This window comes from Pleurodeles waltl, chromosome 11, assembly GCF_031143425.1.
Source record: "Pleurodeles waltl isolate 20211129_DDA chromosome 11, aPleWal1.hap1.20221129, whole genome shotgun sequence".
Classification (NCBI taxonomy): domain Eukaryota; kingdom Metazoa; phylum Chordata; class Amphibia; order Caudata; family Salamandridae; genus Pleurodeles; species Pleurodeles waltl.
In genome coordinates, this window is record NC_090450.1 from 87,083,285 (window position 1) to 87,108,686 (window position 25,402).

The 25,402-nt window shown below is 46.5% G+C and overlaps 1 protein-coding gene across 2 annotated transcripts in view; it reads left to right on the plus strand.

The window, feature by feature from the left end:
- The first annotated feature begins 9,521 nt into the window (after positions 1 to 9,521).
- Positions 9,522 to 25,402, plus strand: part of ACAP2 (ArfGAP with coiled-coil, ankyrin repeat and PH domains 2) — a 333,281-nt gene continuing 317,400 nt past the window's right edge. For both annotated transcript variants that reach the window (XM_069213160.1, XM_069213161.1), the window contains exon 1: positions 9,522 to 9,796. In XM_069213160.1, coding sequence (XP_069069261.1) covers positions 9,744 to 9,796 — 53 coding nt within the window. In that variant the 5' untranslated portion in view covers positions 9,522 to 9,743. The remainder of the gene's footprint in view (positions 9,797 to 25,402) is intronic.

A 25,402-nucleotide genomic window follows, 5' to 3' on the forward strand; every position in this document is an offset into this window, starting at 1 on the left:
ACGCCGGTTACACAATTATGGGTCTGATGTATTGTCCTGGCTACCACCTATCAGACAAAGCCCACAGTAGCTGACCCACCAGCCGATGTTTTACTTAAATTTGACCTATTGGTATATGTGACCTTCTCTGCAGCCATGTAGAGGTCCATGCTGCTCCTCCATTTGTGAATGGTCAGGACCTCCGCCCTCCCCACCTCCTCGCTACATCACATCACATCACACTTTACAACCACCAGGCCCAGAGCATTGAAAAGGTGTGGCTGTGGAATATCAATATCATTTGGGATACCCAGTAGGACATTTGTGGGTTCAGTCAGAACTGTTACCTAAAGTATTTTGCAGAGTTCAGCCAGGATTGCACTCCAATTTCACTGGATAGGGGGCCTCACCATAGTGTATGGATGAAGTTGCCCATGTCAGTGTTGCACCGTATGCATATGGGCGATGTCGCTCTACCCATCATGTGTAGTTTCGCCCTGTCATAATACACCCTATGTAGGATTCTGTATTGGATCAAGTGCAACCAAGACTTGATGGCTACCTCTCTTGGATGCATGAGCGCGGCCTCCCAGACAGTAACTTTCAGTTCACCCACATCTCTTACCCAGCGGTCCCTAAGGGTGTGCAGGTTGTCGGGCATCTTGTTATTCAGTGTGCGATATATGAGAGGATAAGCCCCTTCGGATAATTGGATAATTCTTCTAGTAATAATCTCCATTCCGGTGGTGGGGCGTATTCTGGGATTTCATGGCCAGAAAGGCTCTCCAAGACCCAGGATTGTCAAAGTTGCGCATATTTAAGGAATTGGGACTTATGTCTTTTGTATTCAGAACAAAACCTTACCCAGGATTTGATATCTCTATTCTCTGGGATATCCCCAATAATGGAAATTACAATTATATCCCCCACCATTGTAGTTTGCTAGTCTCAGTGAACCATGACCCCTTCCAAAGAGGTGTTACCTTTGAGATTTTCCGAGCCCATTCCCATACCGCTAAGGTCACCTGCATTGCCGGAAGCAGGGTTTGTATGCCTCTGCCACCATCGAGGTGGTGTCAGTGAGAACGGTGATTCAGGGTGCCTTTTTCTAATCTGTATGTAGGGTGGTTGTGTGGTGTGTATATCCAGTAATTAAGTGGGAAGAAATGCACCTCCCAATTGTAGGCTTCTATCCTGCCATTGTATGGGTTCTGCTGTAGTGTCTTTAAAGCTATCCTCGGATGTCCGCCCTAACACAGAAGGGACTGCACTTCCCTATCAATACTAATAAACATGTTACTTGGAAGGAGAAAATATGTATTTTGAAGGGCATGTAGTAATTGAGGTAAGGTAATCATCTTCAAGAGGGCTGTCCTCCCTAATAGTGATAGGGGCAGTTTCCTCCACCTCACCGCATCTTTCTGAAAATCAGATACCACCCTCCCCAGATTTCGACAATAGCAAGTTCTTTTTGGGGCGTGATGAAGACACCAAAGTATTTAAAGCCCTGGCAGGTCATCACTAAGTTACCTGGTAAGGGGGGCCAGCTACGTGTATGCCCCAGCAAGAATATTGTAGACACTATAGGGTCCCCTGCACAATGGGAAACTCCGACGACAGCAACTCATTGACATGAACCACCGCCCTCGGAGCTTGATATAGAATCAATATCCAGTGTCTGAATTTAGACTTGAATCCAAATTTAACCAATGTGCAATCCAGAAATGACCAATGGACTGTGTAAACATATTTTATGCGTCAAGGGATAAAAATATATGAGGAGACGTTCGGCCACGGACTTCAGACATCCAGTTGTGAGTGTGACGTAAGTTCAGTCTGGTGGATTGCCCCGGCATGAACCCGGACTGATCCCTGTGGATAAGAGGTTTTATGACTTGGAGCAGTCGTGTCACCAATATAGTAGCCAGGATTTTGACCTTGATATTTAAAAGTGATACTGGGCGTTAGGAAGCACACTGGTCTTGTGGTTTGCCCTCTTTGTGTGTAACTGTAATCGTTCAGTGGTCTGGGGGCAGAGTACCCTTGTCGCTTATTTCTATAAAAATTTTATTAGGTAGGGACCCAAGATATCAAGATAAATATAAAACTCTGGGGGAATACCGTTGGGTCAATGGATTTTGCCCATCTTCAACTTGGCAACTGTGACCTCTATTTCAGTGACAGTAAGTTTTCTCACCAGCATTGCACATCCTTCAGGCCCTAGCATCGAGGTTGGAATTCGATCTAAATAATGAGTGATGGTTACATGATCACTTAACAGGCCGGCCTCGTAGAATGAACTATAATAAGTAGCAAATGCCTGTAGATCTGAGCGTCCGTAGTGTGAACCGTTCCCTCATTGTCTCAGATCTCGGTGACCCATCTAGCCTCTGTTTCTTTTTTATTTATCCAGGCCAGGAGCTTCCCGGTCTTGTCAACGACTTCTTATAGATGGTGCAGGATCGCCAATCTCTGGTGTCCAGCATTAGCTTGAGCCAGGTCACAGCATTCCGTACGCTGGGCTGCGAGTTGTCTCAAAAGTAGGGGCTCTAAAAGGAGGATCTGTACCTCCACCTGTCCTAGCTCTGCAACCTCCAGCCTCTTTCTTTGGGCGACCAGGTTCTGTGCCCTATCTCTTAGGACGGTTTTGTAGGTTTCCCGCAAAGCCACCTTATATTAGACCAAGTCTGTATTTTCCTCAAAACAAGGTTCAGTATCCGCCTGAAGGCCTCTGTCCACCTATTTGGTATGGAGTTCCCAGATGTTCAGTTTCCACCTTATGCTCATTACTCTGTGTTTCATCCCTTGTTGAATAAGAAGAGTGATCAGACAGACCGCCGCCATGAATTCTGCCCTGGTCACCTCTCCCACCTCTCCCTCCAGGAGAAATATATGATATAACCTAGAGTAGATTCTATGGGTCCCGCAAATGTAAGAATATTGTCGGATGTAGTGATGTAGGCATCTCCAAAGATCGGACAGTCCCAGTGTCTCTGCAAAACGAGCCAATGGGGTATTTTGCGTATTTGCTACCTGGGTGCCGGAATAGTCTAGCGATACTTGCATCACATCATTGAAGTCCCTTCCCTTAATATGGGGAGAGTAGGGAGATTCTTGCAGAATATCCATCACTTTGGCTAATGTGGGAGCTGGAAGAGGGGGGGGTGCATATATGAAAATCAAGGTAAGATCTTGTCTAGCCCATGTGCTCCTGATACCCATATACCAACCCTGTGGGTCAAGACACGTTAAAGGGGGGAATTTTTGATCAGCATCGCCATACCTCTAGAACCAGTAGTGTAACCTGACTGGGCTAATGTCACATATGCCCCTCCCCAGAAAGTGGCACTGGGTTCCCCTTAAGTGTGTCCCCTGTAGCATAACAAGGTTGGGGTGTAAGTGTTTAATGTAGGTCGTTACCAACCATTGTTTCACCTTACTTCCCAACTCGTTGACGTTCCATGTCAACACCGTCAGCTCATCGATGGAATCAATGGATAGTGAAGTCATTGTGTATTTGTGCTATGATCCTTCCCACTGCTGATTGCCTCTCCCATCACACATGTCCCAACATTTGCACGTGCTCTCCAAAAGTCACCACTATAACTCAAGTATGAAAAAAAATCAGAGTTCACCCTCCTAACTAACTCCCTCTCTATCCCCCACAATCTCCATAATGTGTCAAACCACATCAATATATAACAGCTGAACATAAGAAGATACAGAGAGGTCTGTTGCCTGAGCCCCAAGAACAATCGAAATGATGCAACACTAAATCACATATAGAAACAGGAAGAAGAGAAGAAGTAAAGGAAGAAAGAAGAGAAGAGGCAAAAGAATGAGGGGGATAACAGGTAAGCAAAGTTAAATGTACTCACACGATTGTGTAACATCAATGCTCAGCTGCATTCTCCCAAAGCAGGGGGGGTGGCGTATGTCAGTTTTGTCCGGTTGCAGACCGGACCTCTGGCCATAGGAATGCCACATTCAGATGTTAGAGTGTTCTGGATCTGAACCATTGACCGGCAACTGCTTTCCCCGGTCCGCCATGCCTGTTTCTAGTGCAGCACAGTCGACTGCAAGGGGATCCAACCTTCCATCTTTGAGGATGATTCCCCTCTACCTGACCCCAACCTGGGTGTTCTCGACTGTGTGCACCCCCCTTCGAGGCGAGTCTGGTGTCCCCTATCTCTCGTCACTTTCTGCTGGTTTCTCCTCTGGTTGGTATAGGTCCACTGTTCCTTTGCCCTGTTTGCTGCTGTTTGGTCTCCCGCAGGGCCTCTAGCCAGCTGCTAACTAGGTCTCCCGTCCATCCTGGGTTGGAGTCCTCCAGCCCGATCTATGCTGCTTCTGGTGTCTGAAAGAGGAGGGCCCTTCCTTGATACAGGGCCTTCAGTTTAGCGGGAAGTAACAACACGTAGTTGGCGAGCACGAAATTTAGTTTTAAATGAGTCAAAAGTACGGCTTTGACGTTGAACCTCCCACTGTAATCTGGGAACACCATAATTTTGGAATCTGCATGGCGCAGTTCTCCTTTGTGTTGGGCCTCGCGAAGAATCATGTCCCTGCCCAAAAAATTAAAAAACTTTGCTATGATAGGATGAAGCGAGGCCCCCGGGGAGTGTTTGCACTAAGGACCCTATGTGCCCTTACCACCACAAAGCATGTGGAGAACTTGTTAGAGGTGAATGTAGTCAATAGCCAGTTGGTCAGAAATGTGTTGAAACCCCTTCCGGAAAGCCAATTAAATGGAGGTTATATCTACGTGCTCAATTTTAGGCATCTTCCAAGTGCCATAAAATGTCTGCATTGTCCTGCAGGTCTCCTCCATTCCCTTCTGGAGGGTATGTACCATGTCTTCCACTTCTGAAAGTCTAGTCTTGGCCATTGTGACTCTCTCTGAAACACTGCCTAATTCTTGGAGCAAGAAAGATACTTTGGAACATACCTCGCCAATCCTTCCCTCAAAGGCCTCCCTAGAGGACTGAATTGCCTGGAGGAGGGTCACGCTGTTTGATATAGTAGTTGTGTTAACGTCCTGCTCCAGTGGTGGGGCCATGGCTTTAGCATATCTGTCCATTTTACCTTGCAGTGCTTGCTTGGCTTCCATGTCTTTTGCCACAGTCCAGGGCAGGGGTCTCTGACCTTTTTTGTTATAAGAGCTACTTATGTTCATTGAAAATCACCTCAGCTACTAATATTGGTGCTGTACTGGTGACCACCCCGTCCAAGGTTGTAAGCAGTGATCACATCTGTGCATCCAGCAGGGTCATCAGCAGTAAAGTAAATAAAGAATTATCAATTTGAAATGCCTCTACAAGGGTAACACATAAGAGTCATAGCTGCAATCCGAGTAGCATCCCAAAGTAATAATATGAGTAATATGTCTCTCCAACACAACATGATTTATCACTCAAATAATACCCATATATACATTTTGAACATTCAACCATTGTTCTCCAAACATCAGCTTATGAGTTCTAAAAATACACACATTTTTAACCAATAATGCGCTTTTTAATTTTGCTATACATATAATAATTCAACCTAGCAAATGCCTCTATATTAACAGGCTGGACTGTCCACAGGAGAGCTACTTGCAGGTAGCTGGAGAGCTACTGGTAGCTCACATGCTACACGTTGGAGACACCTGATCCATGGTATGTTCCCATCCGTGTCAGCAGACGTCACAAATGACGATATGTGATGTAGAAGCCTTAGATTGTCAATTGTACTCCGCAGCTCATTGGGTGTGAAAGTTCAGTGTAGGTATGTCCTCTGGCCACTGCTCCTTTCTACTCCCAGAGTCTGTGTCTCCCCTGGGATACTACAAGTTGTCACCATACAGTAGGGAGTGTCCTCACAAGCTCCGGTCACAGCCATTTCCTGCACTGTATCTAGTGTCCCTAGATCTTTGGGTCTTCATCATCTCATGGGACCTGTATATGGGGAGAGCCTAGATGTTCCCAACGCCTCTGACCTGCACTGGGTTCAGGGGCACCCAGCAGGTGCCAGTGGTCGGTGTCACCACTATCTCCAACACAAAGTGGGCCCCAGATCCCAGACAAAGCCTTCTGCAAAGTCCAAAAGATGGCAGCGTGCTTCTGTTGCTGCTGAGGTAGGCCCCCTACGTGGCCAGCACAACACAGCACAGGCCACAAGTAGCACAGATATAAGCTCATGAAGTTGCTTCCTGGGTTTGCTCAATCATTAATGCCTTTGCTCTGGGCTCAGGTGTAGTGCGCCACGCTGGGCCCTACGTCAATGGGCCGGTGCCCAGAATTCACCTCTTGGCCCAGCATCAGTTGGGTGGGCCACAAACTTCTGACCGCCAATTATTTGACAGTCCCTGGATCTGGTATTCTCATTAGGCCAACTGGGTGATCAACTCTCTCTGAGGCCCTACAGTGTATCTACACCGGAGGAGGGTGACATCCAAGGGGCCAGGGAGGCCACCACTACTATTATGCATGTGCTGGCAAGTGACTCAGTGTTACTCTTTCTGCCCAGGGCCCACTCACGCGCTCAGCTCCTCAGTCTTCTTGGTCTCACCGGGGCTCAATAACGTGGTCTCCCCGGACCACCCTGGCAGGCAGCTACAGCCTCTGGTGTGTCAGTGCCTGAGGGAGGCCACAGGCAGCACGTCACTTTTTCCCAGCTCTCTCAAGGCCTCTCCCTGCTCCAGGTCCTTCCGTGGGAGTACCGAGCCGGGCCCTCGCAGGTCGTTCCCACCCACAGGTCCTTGGGCTTTTCACCTCTGGCACAGTGTCAACTTTTTCTCCCGACCCACCCAGCGGGTTCGCTACACTGGGTGTGGGCGTCCCTGCCCCATTCGCCTGCACAGCCCCACCAGTGCGACAGGCCCTTATCGGGGAAGCAGGTGCAGAACCCCAGGGTCAGCAGTCCCTGAAAGATCCTACCAGCATGCAGGTGTCATCCAAGCAGCTACTGCCTCATATAGGGATGTTAGGTGGCAGGCAAGCACCAGCTCTCCTCAGTTGGTGGGTGACCAGCACAACAACCATCTCCGTTATGCTTCCTGTGCCAGGTCTCGGCCACGCGGCCCCTATCGCCTGTGCCATCTGCTCACATTGCTGGCACTTGCCTGAGGAAAAGTGTCTTTCAAGGCATTGCCTGGGAGTCGCACCCATATACGGTGCCTGGAGGGGGGGAAGGCCCACCTTCGTGTGCACTGCGACAAGTCAGTGGTCAGGCCCAAGAGTTCTTTATTCTGTGCGTGCAGCCATTTTACTCCCTTTGCACCGGCTCAGATTTCTTGCCTCCAGAACTGCAGTTAACAGCGGGTCCAGAGATATTTGTCATCAAGTGACTGCTCAGTGGCTCTTTGCTAGTATACAGTTTGTACGGGCAGTTACTGATGTGTCTGATCGTGACAGGATTGTGTTGGATTCATTGTCGCCAGCTGGAGCTCCCAGAAGATGTGACTACAGGTTTTCAGTTGAACTGCAGATGAATTGTATAACCCTTTCTCCAAGAGCTTATTTATGGCCCAAGCTGTGGGCTCCTTGTATTTCCCAAACCAGCAGAGCTTTCTGTAGAGGCCCATGTAAACAGAAAAACACAGTTAAATAAAATAAAATGTTGTACAGCCTCGAATTCACTGGAAACAAACACACAGCTGCCTTTCCTGCCCTCCGTCTTTACCCAGCACATGCAATGAGAAGGCGGTTTTTCAGTGAAATAGAATGCAGCTCACTCCCATAACTCTGATTGGCTGCTGCTAACCAATCAGTGTGAAGGTGTGTTTCACAAAACTGAAAACGTGTTGGTATGACTGAAGGGATGAGGAATGGGGAGTAGGGATGATGGATGAGGAGTAAGGATAATGGCTGAGGCATGAGAAGTAGGAATGATGGACGATGGATGAGAAGCAGCGATGAGGGATGAGAAGTTGGAATGATGTAAGGGAAGTAGGGATGATGGAAAAGAAGTATGGATGAGAAGCAGGGGTGCGAGGTAGGGATGATGGAAGAGAAGAAAGGATGATGGATGAGAAGTAGGAATGATGTGTGATGGATGAGAAGTAGGGATGATGGATGAGAAGTAGGGATGATATATGATGGATGGGAAGTAGGGATGATGGATTGGAAGTAAGAATGATGGATGATGGATGAGAAGTAGGGATGTTGGATGAGAAGTAGGGATGAAGTATAATAGATGGGAAGTAGGGATTATAGAAGAGAAGCAGGGGTAATGTATGAGAAGTAGGGATGATGGATGAGAAGCAGGGATGAGAAGTAGGGATGAGAAGTAAGGAACGAGGATGTCCTAAAATGGATGCTGTACAGGCTTAGATCTCCATTGTATAGCACCTCTCCTCAACCTATGCTGGCTCACACTGCATAGGCTGTGTGTGAACCACCACTCCGTGACTCAATTGGCTGGAACTAGCTTCCTGATAATGCGAGACCTAGCATATTGATGCGGTGACACCAGTACTAAAAAGCGTTATTCTAACCGGCAAAGCGCGACAGTCAGCTTGACTGGTCTGTGCTCCTGGTGACATCGCCCTTCATAGCTCTGCCCACTCTATGAAGCCACTCCACTTCTGAACGGAGTAAGATAATGATCTGTGGTACTGTCCCCGAAAATCAAGAACGACCAGTAAACTGAAAGGTTCCGCAAATGTTATGGTGACGTGGCTAAAAGTATGCTTCTTCTGTAGCACTGCACCCATTTGCTGGCAGTCGCCGCTCCAGTTTTTATGGGCTGTCGGATATGCAACGCTAATGTTTGGTTTATAATAGGCTGCGATTGTCACTCGAGATTATCTCGTCCCCACTGAGTACACATCAAGCCTACCTACTGCGTTTCCCTGGAAACCGAAAGCTTTAAGGGAGGGTCGCCAAAAGTGTGACCTATGACGGATGTAGCAATAGCGCGCGCCATCTTGCAAGTGTCAGCTTTTATTCCTTTTTTGATGAGGAAGCACGGTACAGAAACGGCGACGTGCCACTAGGATGGTAATTATTCCTTCAAGTGTATAGATGTATAAAATACCATGATCTATATATGAAAAAAAGGTGTGAGAAAAATAGAGTATTTATCTGTATACTTTTTACATTTTACCACTCTATAAATTAATATTTAGTATTAACATAAACGTTCTTTCAATGTACTTCAGTCAAAAATGGTTCTACTTAAACATTGCTTAGGGTTTTGTAAAACCAGCGGTTTAATAAGTTGTCTAAATGTGCTTACATCCGACGATGACCATCCAGCGGGACTGAGTTGTTCGCCATATTCAAACGTGGCCGTTAATGTAACAGTCCAATGGAACGGTTAAAGTACATATTTGAAAGTGTTCTTTCCTTTTCATTAAAATCTCACAATATTATTAGACTCTTAGCACCAAACGTTACTTTTCCCCATCACATACTCGTACATGTCATTTATGTAATGCAGCTTGCATTGCTTTGGCCTCGTTAGCAGTAGGTGAGGCAGAGCTGCGCGGAACCCAGCCGAGGACGACAAACTGTTCCTTTCTTTAGTGTCTATGACGCTACGGCTCTAGTATGGTTGTCCGTTGTCTATGTCTCTGTGTGTGTCTGGGAGCCTGGAGTGTCTGCCAGCAGGGACCGTATTCAGAAGTGGAGGAAGCGCCGGGGGTTGAGAGCTGGGCGGCAGTGAAGCAGGCTAAAGTGTGACAGACTTCAGCTGCAGTGCTTGGATCCTCATATCCTGCTGTTCCCTCCTTATTCCTCTTTTCATCTTGCTCGCCCGGGAGGGGCCGAGGCGATATCATGAAGGTGACCGTTGATTTCGAGGAGTGCTTGAAGGACTCTCCCCGTTTCAGGTACAAAGAGGCCCTGTTGCCCTTAGCATTGCTCGCACTTATCACCTGTATACTTTTGAGAGCCGTCATTGTGTACCCTGGCGAAGGGGCCGGGCTGTACACACTTAGCATTTGCCTTTAAGAAATTGCCCAGAAATACACGATACTCATTTGCTGAACATATTAAAAAGGTTGTTCGGAGGTAGTGCACATTACCGTATTTATAGATCATCTATCATAGATACGAGGTGCAAGTTTCGTGAGATTTATGTAGCCTTAGGGCTCAAGATTGTTGTTTCACGTACAACTGAGAGATGGTTTATTAATTTGGTACAGAACTTGTGTATGCATGTTCTACTCAACTGCGTATACATGTATTTCTTGAAATTCGTCTGCATTAGCAATGCTCAATACGCCCTTCCCTGGCATTTCCCCCTAAGAGTGTCTTTTGTTATTCTTTTGCAATAATATTCTCGGAAGATGCCATAAAAGTGTGTTCCCTCACGATAGTGCGCGAAAGTTTTCTTCTGCAGAGGTATTTCTGACTACTTCCTTGCAAATCTTCCTCTGATCCCTTCCCTGATGGTCATCTTCAAGAGTACTCTTTGATGAACTTTTGTAAAACGGTTTCCCCGGTTAATCTCTTCCAACATTTTCCCCCATGATCCCTTTCAAGAACTTTTACCATCAGTTTTCTGCAAGAGCTTTACCTCAGCTATCCTTTATAATAGGTTCCCATGATCCTTTGCAAATTGTTTTTTCTTCTTCAGATAAACGCCTGCAATAGTTTTTACCTACTGTACATCTCGGTTAGTTGTCTCGAAAAATCCTCTTAAATAATATTCCTGAAAGTTCCTTTTGCAAGAGTACTCTGATACGCCATGCATTCCTGAATGGTTCTCTTTAAGGCTGCTCCCTCATGAGTCCTTGGAAGAGTTTTACCCGCTGAGCCTCTGCAAGAATTTTAATGGTTATCCTCTCAAGATTTGTTTACTGGTGAACCTCCGCAAGAGTTGTTATCTATTGTGTCTTTTCTATACTAATCTTAGAAAATCCTCTCCAGAAATAGTCTTCAATATCTCTGGAAAGTCGTATTCTCAGGTTTTCATCTGCAATATGACTTTTCCTGGGAAACCACTGTTTTTCTTCTTAGAGTGTATTGCACACTTCCTTTAGTTAGCACTAGTCCCTTCTATTCTTCATTGGTAGCCTAATTGACATTTGTGTCTAAGAGTTGTTATGCCTTATTCGGGTATTATTAGTCTTGAATTTTCCTCATTAAAGCTTGTTTACTAGTTAGCTTTATGAATCCACTTTCTTCATCTTCTACAGTAAATTACTTCCTGTTGTTCATCTTTAAGATACTCCATTATAATTTATTTGATTATGTTTCCTGCTATTTTTATAGTTCAAAAGTCAACACATGATGAACAGCACAATAGCTTAACCCAAGAAAGACAAGCAATGCGTAGTCCTGATAAATGCAACATTAATATATTCCATAACCTGGGTACCACTGAATCCAAATCTTCTTGACCATTTTTGGCAGCAAAACCACTGGAGTGAAATCATCTGACACTTTATTGTAGGCCAAACATTGTTGCGCAGATGGAATATTATTTTATGCTGCATAGTCATGTTGACAGTGGTTTTCATGTTTTGTGTTCTCCAGGTTTCACAATCAATGTCAATGGATGATTTAACATACAGATGTTCAAAGATTTGATCACCCTATTCAAAAGGCATTTGTTCTCCGTCCTCCAACATACTAAATACTTATCTAATATTTTCTTAACCAAAATTGCATTGTCCGTGTATGAACATTTACAGGTGATGATCTTGCCTAGAGCAGAGTTCTACAGTTAGGTTTGTAGCAGCTCGTGAGGCGGACTGTTTCATTTCTTGCATACCTATGAATTTTGGAGATTCCAGAGTTAGAGAGAGTTTGCTTGTAGGTTATCTGGAGTTCTTTAATATTGTCAGTATGCTGCCTATATAACTTGTTTTTCTCATATGTATAGTTTTGTAAGTTAAATAGCCCCGTTTACATTTCACCCGATCCTCTGGTAGGAGCAAGTGAAGCCCAGGGAGGGTAGGTGTGACATAGGCAACATGTTTCTTACCTGATTTTAATGTTACCATTGAATGGAACTGTATTTGGACTGCTAGGGCGGCTGTTGGGATCCCTGCCATTGTTGTGTTGCCATGTTTGAGTTGAGTTGGTTTGTTTTTTTGAATGAGAGTGGATTGAAGAAGAGGAGTCATTTGTGCAGCCCAACAATTTTATCACAGGTAATGACGGGGAGACACCATCCTCCACCTTAGCAGAATCCATTTTGTTTTGGATTATTTGGGTAATTACCATGAAAGTGTTTTGTGGCCTTAGCATTAGGATTTTTTCTTTGTTATCCAGAATCATAGGTTTTCAGGCAATACTAGAGTATGAGAATCTCTTGAAATGACACTGGATTCAGAGATGACTGAAAGTCCAGGTATTTGCATAGCGGTTCCATCTTAGAATCTTGCACGAGAATCCTTTTCCTGTTACACTTGATAATGGTAAATTCATGCATTCCCAGTGAAAACGACGTAGACCTGAGCCATCAAAATCCTCGACTGATCAATTTTTGGGAAGATCACTGATTGATTGTTTTCATATAATTATTATATGATGATTTACGTGGGGGCTTAGGGAGTGTGGTTTAAATGGAACATCAAAACATTTTCTTGCAACAACTAGTATGTTGTCTACTATATTTATATTGTACAAGATCATGCTTTTCTGTAGCTAAACCTTCAAAAATATCTAGGCAGCGATTTTGAGGAAAGAAAGTAAGAGAAATAAGATTTTTTCATAGGATTTAAAAGGTAAACAAGGCACAAAGGGGTTAAAGGGATCCGTTTGCTAGCAAATTAAGGATTGCACACTTAATTATGAATATTCCTGGGAAAAATGTGTCTAGAAAATAAGTCACTTGCATTACCTTAGTGCTTAGGTTTAAAAAATACAACAAAAATGCAACAGTATTATTGCAAAAACGTTTAAAGTGTATGGTGGAACAATACACTGAAGTCTGGGATTCATTCACTTTCTCTTAAGCTCACTTAATTTCAGTGTACTCTGACTTGTCCTACCACGCATCCACTGAAAAGCTCCTAGGTACCTCAGCAAAGACAACAAACACTGTGGTCCTGGAGGCTATTCCCTCTCTGCAAACTGAAATCTCCTTCATATCCCAGAACTTACTTAATTTTCAAATGTGTGCATTTTTTCCCAGTTCATGGATCAAACAGTGCAACACTTTTCTCTCTCCAGTGAACGCTTTGAGGTCCATCCAATAAATTCAGAAACAAATATTTGAAATGCTCCTTTTCTAACCCTGGTGTCTGTTTCTTTCACTTAACGTTTGACTCACAATAACAAGAACTGGTTTATTTTGAACATAAAAACATGCAAACAATTAGACTGCATGTATTGATGCTTACTAATTATAAGTTGAGAATATGTCACTATTCCTCATTTTGTTTAACAATGTTTGAATCCCTTTCACTGCATGCAATAAATTTGTATCCTGAACTGGTGGCAGCTGAAACAGAGTATCCAAGAACCAATGAACTGACGCCATCACCGCCCACCCCAGTCCCCCCACTCCTCAATGCATCACAAGGTGTTGATCAAGCCATCAAAAATTTCACTAACTGGATCTCCAACAGCGCTGACAGTCGCCCCCAGCAAACCCTCCAAGCCCAACAGGCCCTCCAAACAAACCAGCTGGTATACTTCAACAAGATCCTCCAAACGCAACTGCAAACTACTAGAAAGGAGATGGCGCCTCACCAAGGAGCCCACTGACCGGACCACATTCAAGATTTCCCTCAGCCGATCCTACAGGCTCCTAAAAGACACCAGAATAAAAGCCTTAGCCAACTGCATCAAAGCCAACTCCAACCACAGCAAAAAACTTTTCAACATCGTCAAGGAGTTCTCCAACCCCTCAGCGACTGAAAACATCATCACCCCCTCCAGGAACCTTGCAACTCCCTAGCCGACTTCTTCCATAACAAGATATCCACCATCTGCAGAAATTTCGAGCCCTAACCCATTGCCGCCAACACCCTCAGCCTCCTAACCCCACAGACACCCCCGCTGACAATAAGATCACCCTCTGGAGCCATTTCACCACGCAGAATACCGCTGACATCATGCATTCTGTCCATTCCGGATCTCCAACAGACCGCTGCCCACACCACATGCTCAACCTTGGCAACAACACCATCAGCCGCAAGCTCACAGACATCTTCAGCACGTCCATCTCCTCAGCCACCTTCCCGGATGATTGGAAACACAGCAAGATCAAACCTGTCCTTAAAAAAAACCTCTGGCTACCCCAACAAACTCAAAAATACTTTAGACTGATCTCCCTGCTCCCCTTTTGTGCCAAAGTCCTTGACCAAAGTCTGGAGCTATCCCAATCCACTCCAACCACAGCTGAAACCACCCTGATCGCCGCCACAGACAACATCAAATCCCTCTGGGAGATAGGAGACTGAGCCACCCTGATCCTAACCAACCTCTCAGCGGCTTTCAACACTGACTCTCATCACACCCTGATCAAAAGACTCCCAAATCGGCATTCAAGACAGCGCCATCAAGTGGATTGCGTCCTTCCTCTCCGATAGAACCCAGAGAGTCCACATCCCTCCCTTCACTTCAGAGGGCAAGAATGTAATCTGCGACGTCCCTCAAGCTGATCCCTCAGACCCACTCTTTCCAACACCTACATGACCCCCTTAGCCAACATCATCAGAAACCATGGACTGAACATCATCTCCTACACTGACAACACCCAGCTCATCCCCTTGCTTTCGAAGACCCCTCCACTACAAAGGCAAAACTTCCAGCTCTGCATGACCAGCGTCGCCAACTAGATTAAAAACAACTGCCTCAGAATAAACACAGAGAAGACGGAAGTTCTGATCTTCAGGAACACCGGCTCACTGTTGGACAACTCCTGGTGGCTCGCCGACCTTAGACTGGACCCCCACGCATACTAATCCTGGAACCTTGGCATCACTCTGGACAGCAAACTTACTATGAGGAACCAGAACACAGTCTCCTCTGCTTGCTTCCACACCCTCTGCATGCTTTGTAAGATCTTCAAGTGGCTCCCTCTCTCAGTTAGACGAACTGTTACTCAATCCCTTGTCACCATGGCAATGCTATTTACTCCAGAATCAAATCACACCTCTTGAAGAGACTTTAGGCCATTTATACCTCTGCGGACAGACTTATCCTCCATCTCCCCAGACAGACTAACATCACTCCCTACCTGAAAAAACTCCACTGACTTCCCATACAAGATATGCCAATTCAAGATTCTGGTGCATGCCTACAAAGCCCTTCACAAGCAAGAACCAATATACATCAATTACCGCCTGAGTTTCCACAGAACCTCTAGACTCCTGTGCTCTGCCTCCTTCTCCCTAGCTTTCATCCCCTGCATCTGCCACAGCTACAGTGGAGGCTGGTCCTTCTCCTAACTCACTGCAAAATCCTGGTACAGCCTCCCTTTCTACCGGAGGACCTGTCCCTCCTTCCAGAAATTCTGAAAGGGATTTAAGACCTGGCTCTTCGACTGAAGCCCCTTTGCTTCCTGAACCTCATACCTGGATACCCTCATGGGTGATTAGCTCGCTCTACAAATCCTGATTGATTGATTGGCAGAGATCATTTGGTTTAGAGGTACAGTGAGGTGGGAAGAACTGTCACTATCCAACACCCCAAAATGATTAAGGCTCTTTCAGTGCATCTGAGGATGAAGGTGTTTTTTTTAAACATATTTTTTATTGGCATTTAGATTATACAGTAGTTCATGAAAGTAGATTTATAATTTATCAGCATTGAGGCTGCCTCGTCACTATGCGAGCCTGTGGATAAAAGCACACACAGTTGGTACATATGCATTTACAATGTACAGGGTATAAGTCTTTGGTAACTGAGTTATATTTAACAAGAGAGTATTCTACCATTCTTGTCCTGTCACTTGTTCTTAAAGTGATAGTAAGTTTTTTTTTTTTTTGTGATCCCCGTGTTCTGTGTATGTCCTTTACAGTGCTGAGGTAGAATTCAGTCTACCTTAATATTCAGTTAGACTCATAACTCATGTTGATCGCCTCATGTAGCCCATATGTGTGCACATGCCAACAATCTATGATAATGTCAGGGGATTTGTAGAGGCAAAATGTAGGATTTCTTAAAACCTAAGATAAAATCAAATTACACTGTCCTCGGGTCTATCCGCTAATTCAATGCAGTAACATCGGAGTGTTCCATACGAAAATATTGGGGGGGACTCCAGGGCGCACAAGGGGAGGGGGGGTCAAAGGCTACGTTTGCATATTGTCCATGACTAGCCATCTAGTGAGGGGGGTGGGTAGCATGTTGGGGGGGGGGGGAGGGGGGGGAGGTGAGGGGGAAGCCTTTCCAGCCCCGCACTCCTGTGGCCATGAGGGAAGGCTCTTCCACCTCTGATGTCGCCGCCTTCCCCATTTTCTTTGACGAAGGTGATTTATTGAGTTCTTGGATGCATATTCTTTGGGTCTTAGGGAGTGTAGGACTTGTAATGCCAGCGAGGTGTGCATCCGACATGACGACATGACAAGGCAGGGCCGGTTCCGGTCAGACCGTGACAGAAGGGTGTTATTACCTAGATGCAGATCATGAGTCATGCTCTCTGTCATCAGCATTTCTTGTGCTGACTTTGCAATGGTGACGTGTACCCGTAGAAAACCATGAATTGTGTGGGTCTTGACATGGATAGGTGGAAGTGTAGTGACCCTAGTCATTACCCGCACTTCTTTTTAAGAACCAGTGTTTTGCACTGTTTATCGGCTTCACTTATCCTTGTCAACATTTCTTGAAATTATGTAGTCTTCAGATTTAGCACATTGTTTTGTCACCTTAACTTTTCTGAGTATGATGAGTTATGCTTAGAAATACTTTACATAAGTGAACAATTGTATTTTTGTGACCATTTAAAGGGCCTACCTACATTTTGGGGACACCTGTAACCTTTAATTAAATTACAAGTGTGTTGTCGAATTTACATTTGTAAAGCTAAACTAGAAGAAGCATTGGCACATCCAATATGTCCGGCTTTTTTAGTCGAAATGTTTTGTGATAGGTGCACAACTTTGTGTCCCTAACATGCGGTCAATGGATAGCTAAAGCTATCTGTACCTAGATTGGTAATCTTTTGTTTGGGTACTTGCAAAATATAAACATTAGGCAGCTCGAACCGGTGTATTACTCAATATATCATATGTCTAAAACTTTGTTCTATTTTTTTTTTTTTTTTTTTTAGCCCTTCGCTTAGGGATAACGCTTTGCTCTGCGTTTTTTTTTTTTTTTTTTTTTTACTTATGTAACACCAGCTTCTCCAAAATTTCCCACTTAGTGCGTGGTCTTCTAGTTCTTCATGTGATATGCTTTTGTTTGTTCTTGAGAAACCAATAATAATTTTTAATTTGGCCACTAACCTTCCTTATCTAGTATGGCCGGGTTGAAACCGAGAGGTTTTGCAAAAGCTGCTGACCTTGCCAGCTCAGTGAGAAGTTGAGAGATCCCTTGCTCCGCTTTGTCACGACTTAGATTGACTTTGATGGTTCTGTGGGGCTCTTTGATCCTCGGATAGAGTTAAGGTGTTTCTGATGGATACAACTACCTGTGGATTCCTCACCTAATGAATACTCCCATGGCGCCAGCATTCGACGGAAATCTTCTTACTAGTCTCTGCACGTCGACGAGGACGTCACTCTAGCCCACGCGACGCCGTCTGACGTCATACAGGCAATAAGAGGTCCTCGACGACGTGCGGACGTCAGTTCCCTTTTTTCCGTGCATTCGAAACGGTTATCTTCGAGGGAGCAACTGTTACTTTTGTGGTTACAGTGTATTTTTGCTGCGTAGTCTTTCGCTGTGGTAATAATGTCGCAGAGAAAGTCTGGATTCAAGCCTTGTCGTGAGTGTGGAGGCAAGATGTCGGTGACGGATCCTCATTCCGATTGCCTTTGGTGTTTGAGCTCCGACCACGACGTCTCGACTTGTGATTCATGCCAGCACATGAATCCAAAGGCCCTCAAGGAACGTGAGGCGAAGCTGTTTATGGCGAAATCGAAGGAGAAGCATCACAAGAAGTCTTCTTCTCCAAGACATCGGCGTCATCGAGACTCCCGGCGCCGTAGAGAATCTCGGCGTCATTCGAAGGAGACTCGTTCCAGGTCTTCGGATCGGCGCCGAAGGACATGGGAGATCAGTCCCACGGTTACGCCGCATCCTTCGACGCCGTTGCCCTCTCCGGCGTCTCCAACTTCACCTGGACAGGCGTCGGTGATTGAGGTATTGGAGCCTCAGGTGTTTTCTCCGGCGTTGCAGACGTCGAGGCCGGCGTCGGGGTCGCCTCCGAGACAGGCACCCCAGTATCCGGCTTTTCCCACCCCTGGAGCCGATAGTTCCGCATTCTTGAATGCGATGTATGCCATCTTCCAACAGATGGCTCCAGGGGGTGCTCCGGCTGGGCCTTTGGCCTTTTCATTGGGTGATCCTGCGCCTCTTCGGCCGGCACCCTTTATGCCCTTTCTCCCTTTTGGGAACGTGGGCTCGGCGCCAGTGTCGGCGCCGGTGGCCGCTCCGGTGGCTTCAGAGGGATTGGCCCCGGGGATTTCCATCCCGTCGACGTCGGGATTTCGGCCTGTGACTCCGGTGGGTCCATCTGCTTCAACTGCTCTTTCGTCGGCGCCGAAGTTAACTGTGGCGCCGGACGCGGCGTCGGTGGCTTCTGAAGATCGGCGCCGATCTTCGACTTCGGCGGAGGCATTGTCGACTCCGCGTATTGAACAACGGCTTCATTCGAGGAGACTTGCTCTCCGTGTATTAGAGGAGCAGGAGTACCAACGAGCCCTGGAGGAAGGAGAGCTAGAGGACTCGGGTGATGGGCTGCGTGGTCTGGAGTCGGCCAGTGGGCTGGACACTTCCCCTGAGTGGGATCTTTCGTCCCCGGGAGAATACACTGAGGAGGCTGCTTCCTTTCATGCAGTGGTACGGAAGGCAGCTAGTTTTTTGGACCTGCCTTTGCCGGTGGTGGAGGCTAAACAAAACCTTCTAACAGAGGTGCTACATCCGGCCTCAGCTGCGGCGGAGCCTCTTTTGCCATTTAATGACGCTCTGCTGGATCCGGTGTTAGAGGTGTGGAAGAGGCCGGCATCTTCCCCAGCAGTTCACAGAGCCGTGGCCAGGAGGTATCGGGCGGCTCCGACTGACCCTGGTTTTCTGTCTAGGCACCCTACGCCGTAGAGCTTGGTGGTGCAGGCCTCCTGTTCATCTAAGTCAGCGCCTGGTTCTTTCCCGACGGTGCCTGGGGACAGAGATTCAAAGAAACTAGAGGCGCAGTCCAAGAAGATTTTTTCGTCCTGCAGTCTGGCGTTGAAGGCCACCAACGCAACCTGTATCCTGGGGAGGTATATTCATGCTCTGATGGATGACATTTCCTCATCATTTACAGAGCTTCCCCAGGGTCTTTTGGATGTTGTTTCAAATACCCAGGCTGCTGCGACCCAGATTATCCAGACGGGACTGGATACGACCGACTCGGTAGCCAGAGCAATGGGCACAACTGTGGTGGCAAGGAGACAGGCCTGGCTCCGTAACTCGGGCTTTTCTGCGGATGTACAGTCCACATTGTTGGATCTCCCGTTTGATGGGGACAAACTGTTTGGAGCCAAGGCTGATTCGGCCTTGGAACGTTTTAAGGAGAGCAGGGCCACGGCTAAGTCGTTAGGGCTCCAAGCTCCTTCTTCCACGGCCTCTTCCAGATTTTTCAGGAGGTTTCGTGGATTTAGGCGTGGCTCTTCCTCCTCTTCCTTTCGGGGAAGATATCAGCAACCTGCCTCTTCCCATCCCTATAGATCTTTTAGGGGGAGAGGTAGGGTTCGCACCAGAGGAGCCTCTCAGCAGCACTCTGCCTCTTCCTCATCCTCTGGCGGGGTGCAGCAGGGGAAGCAGCCTTAGGCTTCCACCATTTCCCACTCACTCCTCTCCTGTAGGGGGAAGATTACAGCATTTTCTCACCAAATGGAAGACTGTTACAACGGACACTTGGGTTCTCAGTATTGTGGGAAAAGGCTACACCCTTCCCTTTCGGGAGTTCCCGCCCCTCATCCCGCCCCGCCCTTCTTATTGTTCAGAAGAACACCTCCTGTTGCTAGAACAGGAGGTACAAGCCCTCCTTTCAAAGGGCGCGGTGGAGTTGGTCCCAGAGCAGGAAAGGGGTCGAGGATGTTACTCAAGGTATTTCCTGATTCCCAAGAAGGATGGTCGTTTGAGACCAATCCTGGACCTGAGGATCTTGAATTGGTTCCTCAAGCAGGAAAAGTTCAAGATGCTGACCCTAGCACAGGTGCTTTTGGCGTTGAACAAGGAAGACTGGATGGTGTCTGTCGACTTGCAGGATGCTTACTTTCATATCCCGATACTCAAGTCACATAGGAAGTATCTCCGGTTTGTGGTGGGATCGCAGCACTATCAGTTTGCGGTCCTTCCGTTTGGTCTTACTTCAGCACCTCGAGTCTTCACGAAGGTGATGTCGGTGGTTGCGGCAGAACTCAGAAGGAAGGGGATAGCAGTATTCCCTTATTTGGACGACTGGTTGATCAAAGCCAAGTCCCCGGAGCTTGTGTCGCATCATCTGCAGTCAACAACCCAGTTGTTGTTCGACCTGGGTTTTTCGGTGAACGAGCCCAAATCTCACCTAGAGCCCTCTCAGCGCCTCCTGTTCATAGGGGCAGTACTGGATACAACATTGGGTCGGGCCTTTCCTCCGCCTCAGCGGATTCAAGATATTCAGGATCTGGTTCCAATGTTTCGAAATGGAGCGGTAGTTCCAGTCCTCAAGGTCCTTCGTCTGCTCGGTCTGTTTGCCTCCTGCATTCTGTTGGTCACGCATGCTCGCTGGCACATGAGGGCTCTTCAGTGGTGCCTCCGAAGGCAGTGGTCTCAACACAAAGGGGATCTAGAGGGTACTGTCAAGATCTCCAGAGATGCTGCTGTGGATTTGAAGTGGTGGATTGCAAGCAACAATCTTTCACAAGGAAAGCCGTTCCAGCAGTCGCCACCTGTGGCCACAGTCATAACGGATGCTTCCACTCTAGGGTGGGGAGCTCATCTGGGGGATCTGGAGATCAAAGGTCTTTGGTCTCCAGAGGAACAGATGTTTCACATCAATCTGTTAGAGTTACGGGCTGTACGTCTGGCTCTCAAGGCCTTCCTCCCTTCCCTTCGTGGTCAGTCGGTACAGGTCCTAACGGACAATACTACCACGATGTGGTACATAAACAAGCAGGGAGGAGTGGGGTCGTACCTTCTCTGCAGAGAAGCTCTTCGACTATGGTCCTGGGCAAAGGACCATCAGATTTGCTTGATAGCAAACCATCTGGCCGGAGTCTTGAACGTGCGTGCGGACAGTCTCAGTCGCCAATTCTCGGCAGACCACGAGTGGCGTCTCCATCCAGATCAAGTCCGTTTAATCTTCCAGAGGTGGGGGTTTCCTCGGGTAGATCTGTTTGCCACTCGAGAGAACGCGCATTGTCCGTTATTCTGCAGCCTCCAGTATCCGATGCAGGGAGCGTTGGGGGACGCGTTTCAAATAACCTGGTGCGGCCAGTTGCTTTACGCGTTTCCTCCCATACCCTTGATTCCTCGAGTATTGAGGAAGATTCGCCAGGACCGGGCTCTAGTCATCCTAATAGCTCCGGATTGGCCAAGGAAGGTATGGTACTCCGACCTTCTTCAACTCTCAATGTGCCCTCCGCTCCGTCTCCCTTTCAGGGCAGACCTCCTCTCGCAGTCGCAGGGGCAGGTTCTACACCCCAACCTCCAGAGTCTGCACCTACATGCCTGGAGATTGAACGGGGCAACCTGAGTTCCTTCTCTCTCCCGCCTGAGGTAGTGGATGTTATATTAGCGGCCAGGCGACACTCCACTAAATCTATCTACGCTAATAAATGGTCTAAATTTGTTGCGTGGTGTGGAGAGAGGCAGATTGATCCTTTGCATGCTCATCTATCGGACGTTTTGTCTTTTGCTCTGTCTCTAGCGCAGAAAGGTTGTGCAGTGGCTACCATTAAGGGTTATTTATCGGCCTTGTCAGCCTTCATATGTCTTCCAGACCAACCATTTTTATTTAAATCCCCTATTGTTATCAGATTCTTGAAAGGTCTTCTAAATAAATATCCTCCAAAGCCATTCGTTATGCCGCAATGGGATTTGTCCTTGGTCCTGACTTTCCTTATGGGGTCCCCTTTTGAACCTATGCATTCTTGCCCCTTAAGGTATTTGGTTTTAAAAACAGTCTTCCTGATAGCTATAACATCAGCAAGGAGAGTGAGTGAGTTGCAGGCCTTATCAGTAAAGCCCCCTTATACAACTTTTTATGGGGATAAGGTGGTGTTGAGGACCAAGGCTGCTTTCCTCCCGAAGGTTGTTTCACCTTTCCATTTGGCTCAGGCAATTACTTTGTCCACGTTCTATCCTCCGCCTCATCCTTCCAAAGAGGAAGAAAGACTGCACCGTCTGGACCCAAAGAGGGCGTTGAGCTTCTTTATTGATAGAACAAAGGATTTCAGGCTGGAGGATCAGCTGTTTATTGGATACGTGGGCAAGAGGAGAGGAAAGGCAGTCCACAAGAGAACACTATCCAGGTGGGTTGTTCTTTGCATTAAAATCTGTTACTCTTTGGCAAAGAAGGATCCTCCTGAGGGCATTGGAGCTCATTCCACCAGAGCTAAGTCGGCCACTTCGGCCTTGGCCAGAGGTGTTCCTGTGGTCGACATCTGCAAGGCCGCAACTTGGTCGTCCCTTCACACTTTTGCAAAACATTACTGTTTGGATTCTGAGGTTAGAAGGGACGGCCATTTTGCACGGTCAGTGCTGCAGGATTTCTTGGTTTGACCATTTAGGCACCCACCGCCGGGCGTGGTACTGCTTTGGGGGACTATTCATTAGGTGAGGAATCCACAGGTAGTTGTATCCATCAGAAGAACGAGTTACTTACCTTCGGTAACGACTTTTCTGGTGGATACATTAGCTACCTGTGGATTCCTCACGGTCCCACCCGCCTCCCCGTTGCCTTTCTTGTCTTACCAAGTAATCCTTGAGTACGCTCCTCTTGGTCTTTGAGGGTGCAATAGATGTTGTATATATTATATGTATATATGTATATATCTTTGTGTATATACTTGATGTGTAGATATATATTTTAAAAAGAGAGAGTTATATATATATATATAAAAGATTTACAGTTATTCATGCAATGTTGTGTATTTTTACAATGTAATGGGATGTTGCCTTGCTCTTTCATTGCATTGCCTGGTTGTTCTCATGCACGTAAAAAATGATTGGTACTGACGTCCGCACGTCGTCGAGGACCTCTTATTGCCTGTATGACGTCAGACGGCGTCGCGTGGGCTAGAGTGACGTCGACGTGCAGAGACTAGTAAGAAGATTTCCGTCGAATGCTGGCGCCATGGGAGTATTCATTAGGTGAGGAATCCACAGGTAGCTAATGTATCCACCAGAAAAGTCGTTACCGAAGGTAAGTAACTCGTTCTTCTGGCTTCTCATCTCCCTCTGGGCTTTAATTGCCTCAACTGTATGCACTTATTTCGGTTGAAGGAAACTGCCCAAGCTTTCAGTACGGGTAATTGGCTAATCATCTACTCAGACCCACTTTGCCGTTAAGACAATAAATCACTTCACACTGTGTGGTTTCTAATTGTGTCCTGGGCCCCTGTATGCACTCTTTAATATGTTATTCTATTTTTGGCTAGTTTTACTGTTCCGCATAAGGATCCTCTGTATTTGCATATTTATAAAACTGCATTGTACATGTTTAGTAGGTGCTGGCCTTCTTGACGTTCAGTGTACTGAATCTTCATGGATTTTGGCATAATTCTTGTTGCAACGTGTGCGTTGCAGTGGGAACTGCTCGACAGTCGACACCTCAACTCCTGTCACTTTTTCCATGTGTGTGTTAATCCTTTTTTGTATTTACATATAATATGATATGTAAGATATTCCTGTACGATCTTTGTGTATCTAACAGCCCTCTTATCTTCAATTGTCAAGCTGGAACCATCACTTCCTGATGGCCTCGACATGTCCTCTACAAAAAATGTTCGGTGTAATCCATTTGTTAGAGTGAGAGGCCTTTCCTAGAGGTGGGAAGTCTGCGGAGCTTCCTGTACTGTACCGGAAAAGTCATCTCAGGGATTGGAAAATGCTATTGTTTGTGGTCGGAAACCTTTCTCGTGCTAGTTTCGCTGGGCCTCGGCGTTTTGGCTGACATTTGACTCGATGGTGCACTGAAGAAGCTTGCAGGGTGTGGCTGCATGCATTGTCCCGCCGCTTCCCCCACCCAGCTTTCTTGGTTGTTGCACATCCACCAACAATTGCACACATGCCTGTAAAATATCACGCTAACGCCATCGTGATTAATATCTGTGGTATTTCACACCCGCGCGTACAGTAATGAGACGAGTGAAGGGAGATACGTTTTTTTTTTTTTGTTGTTTTTTTTTGCTTGCTTGTGTCTTTTTTAGTAACTAGGAAGCGGTAGAAACCACAGACTGCCTTCGTGCACAAAGTGAGGAAACTGTCACGCAGCATGACTCACGTGCACCAACATAGTCTATACCGCTGCCGTTTGAAAAGGGCAAATCCTTAATTCACCACAGCAAAGGGGCACGGAAAGCTTCGGGAATTTCTCGTGTTTTTATATATCTTGTTAAATAGGGGGTTTCTCGAGGGGATTGCGACGGCCACTTTGTTTTGTGCTGTGTTTATTGAGATTGCCACACTCCTCTCTCTTTTTAGCGCATAGTTTATTTTACTTTAATTTATTGGTAGGTGGAAATCCCTTTTCCACCCCCCTCCCACTTTTTCAGGTTTTTTTTTTTTACGGAAATGTTGGGAAGCCCTCGTTGCTGTGCTGATAACTGGCTCCAAGAGCTTGGGAATGCAGGAGGGAATTTTTTGGAAGGATCTGTTGATTTGAAGGGATGCATGTTAAGGCATTCGGAGACAGGCTGCTTCTTAGAATCACATAATAAAGCAGCCCTTTCAACTGCCTTTCGTTAACTCTTATTTTTTGTTGCAAGAAGCTTATTAAATAGTGGAAGTTCAAAAACAAAAGGCACGCGGTTTTGTGCAGGGATAGCCACAAAGTCGTCTGGGTTCCATGACATTTAAGCGATGTCATATGGGCCTCCTGTTAACCAGCGCCGAGCTGGAAGGCAGACGCTGATGAACGGCAAAAACGTAATCTGGTTTAAGTTTACGGCCTCTTTTTGTGTTTAGCTGTGGCAGGGATCAGTTTCAAAACAGCTCTACAAAAAATCTTAGTAATTGCATTATGTTAAGTAGAAAGACGAGATCTGAAATTCTTTGTGATACACTGCTCTAAATGGGGTCCTTTTACCTAGCAGGATGAAGGAATCATATGGCACATGGTCTGCGCCCTTAATGATTTACACAGATCCTTAGCGAGACCTAGCCGACCGCTGGTCAATATAAGC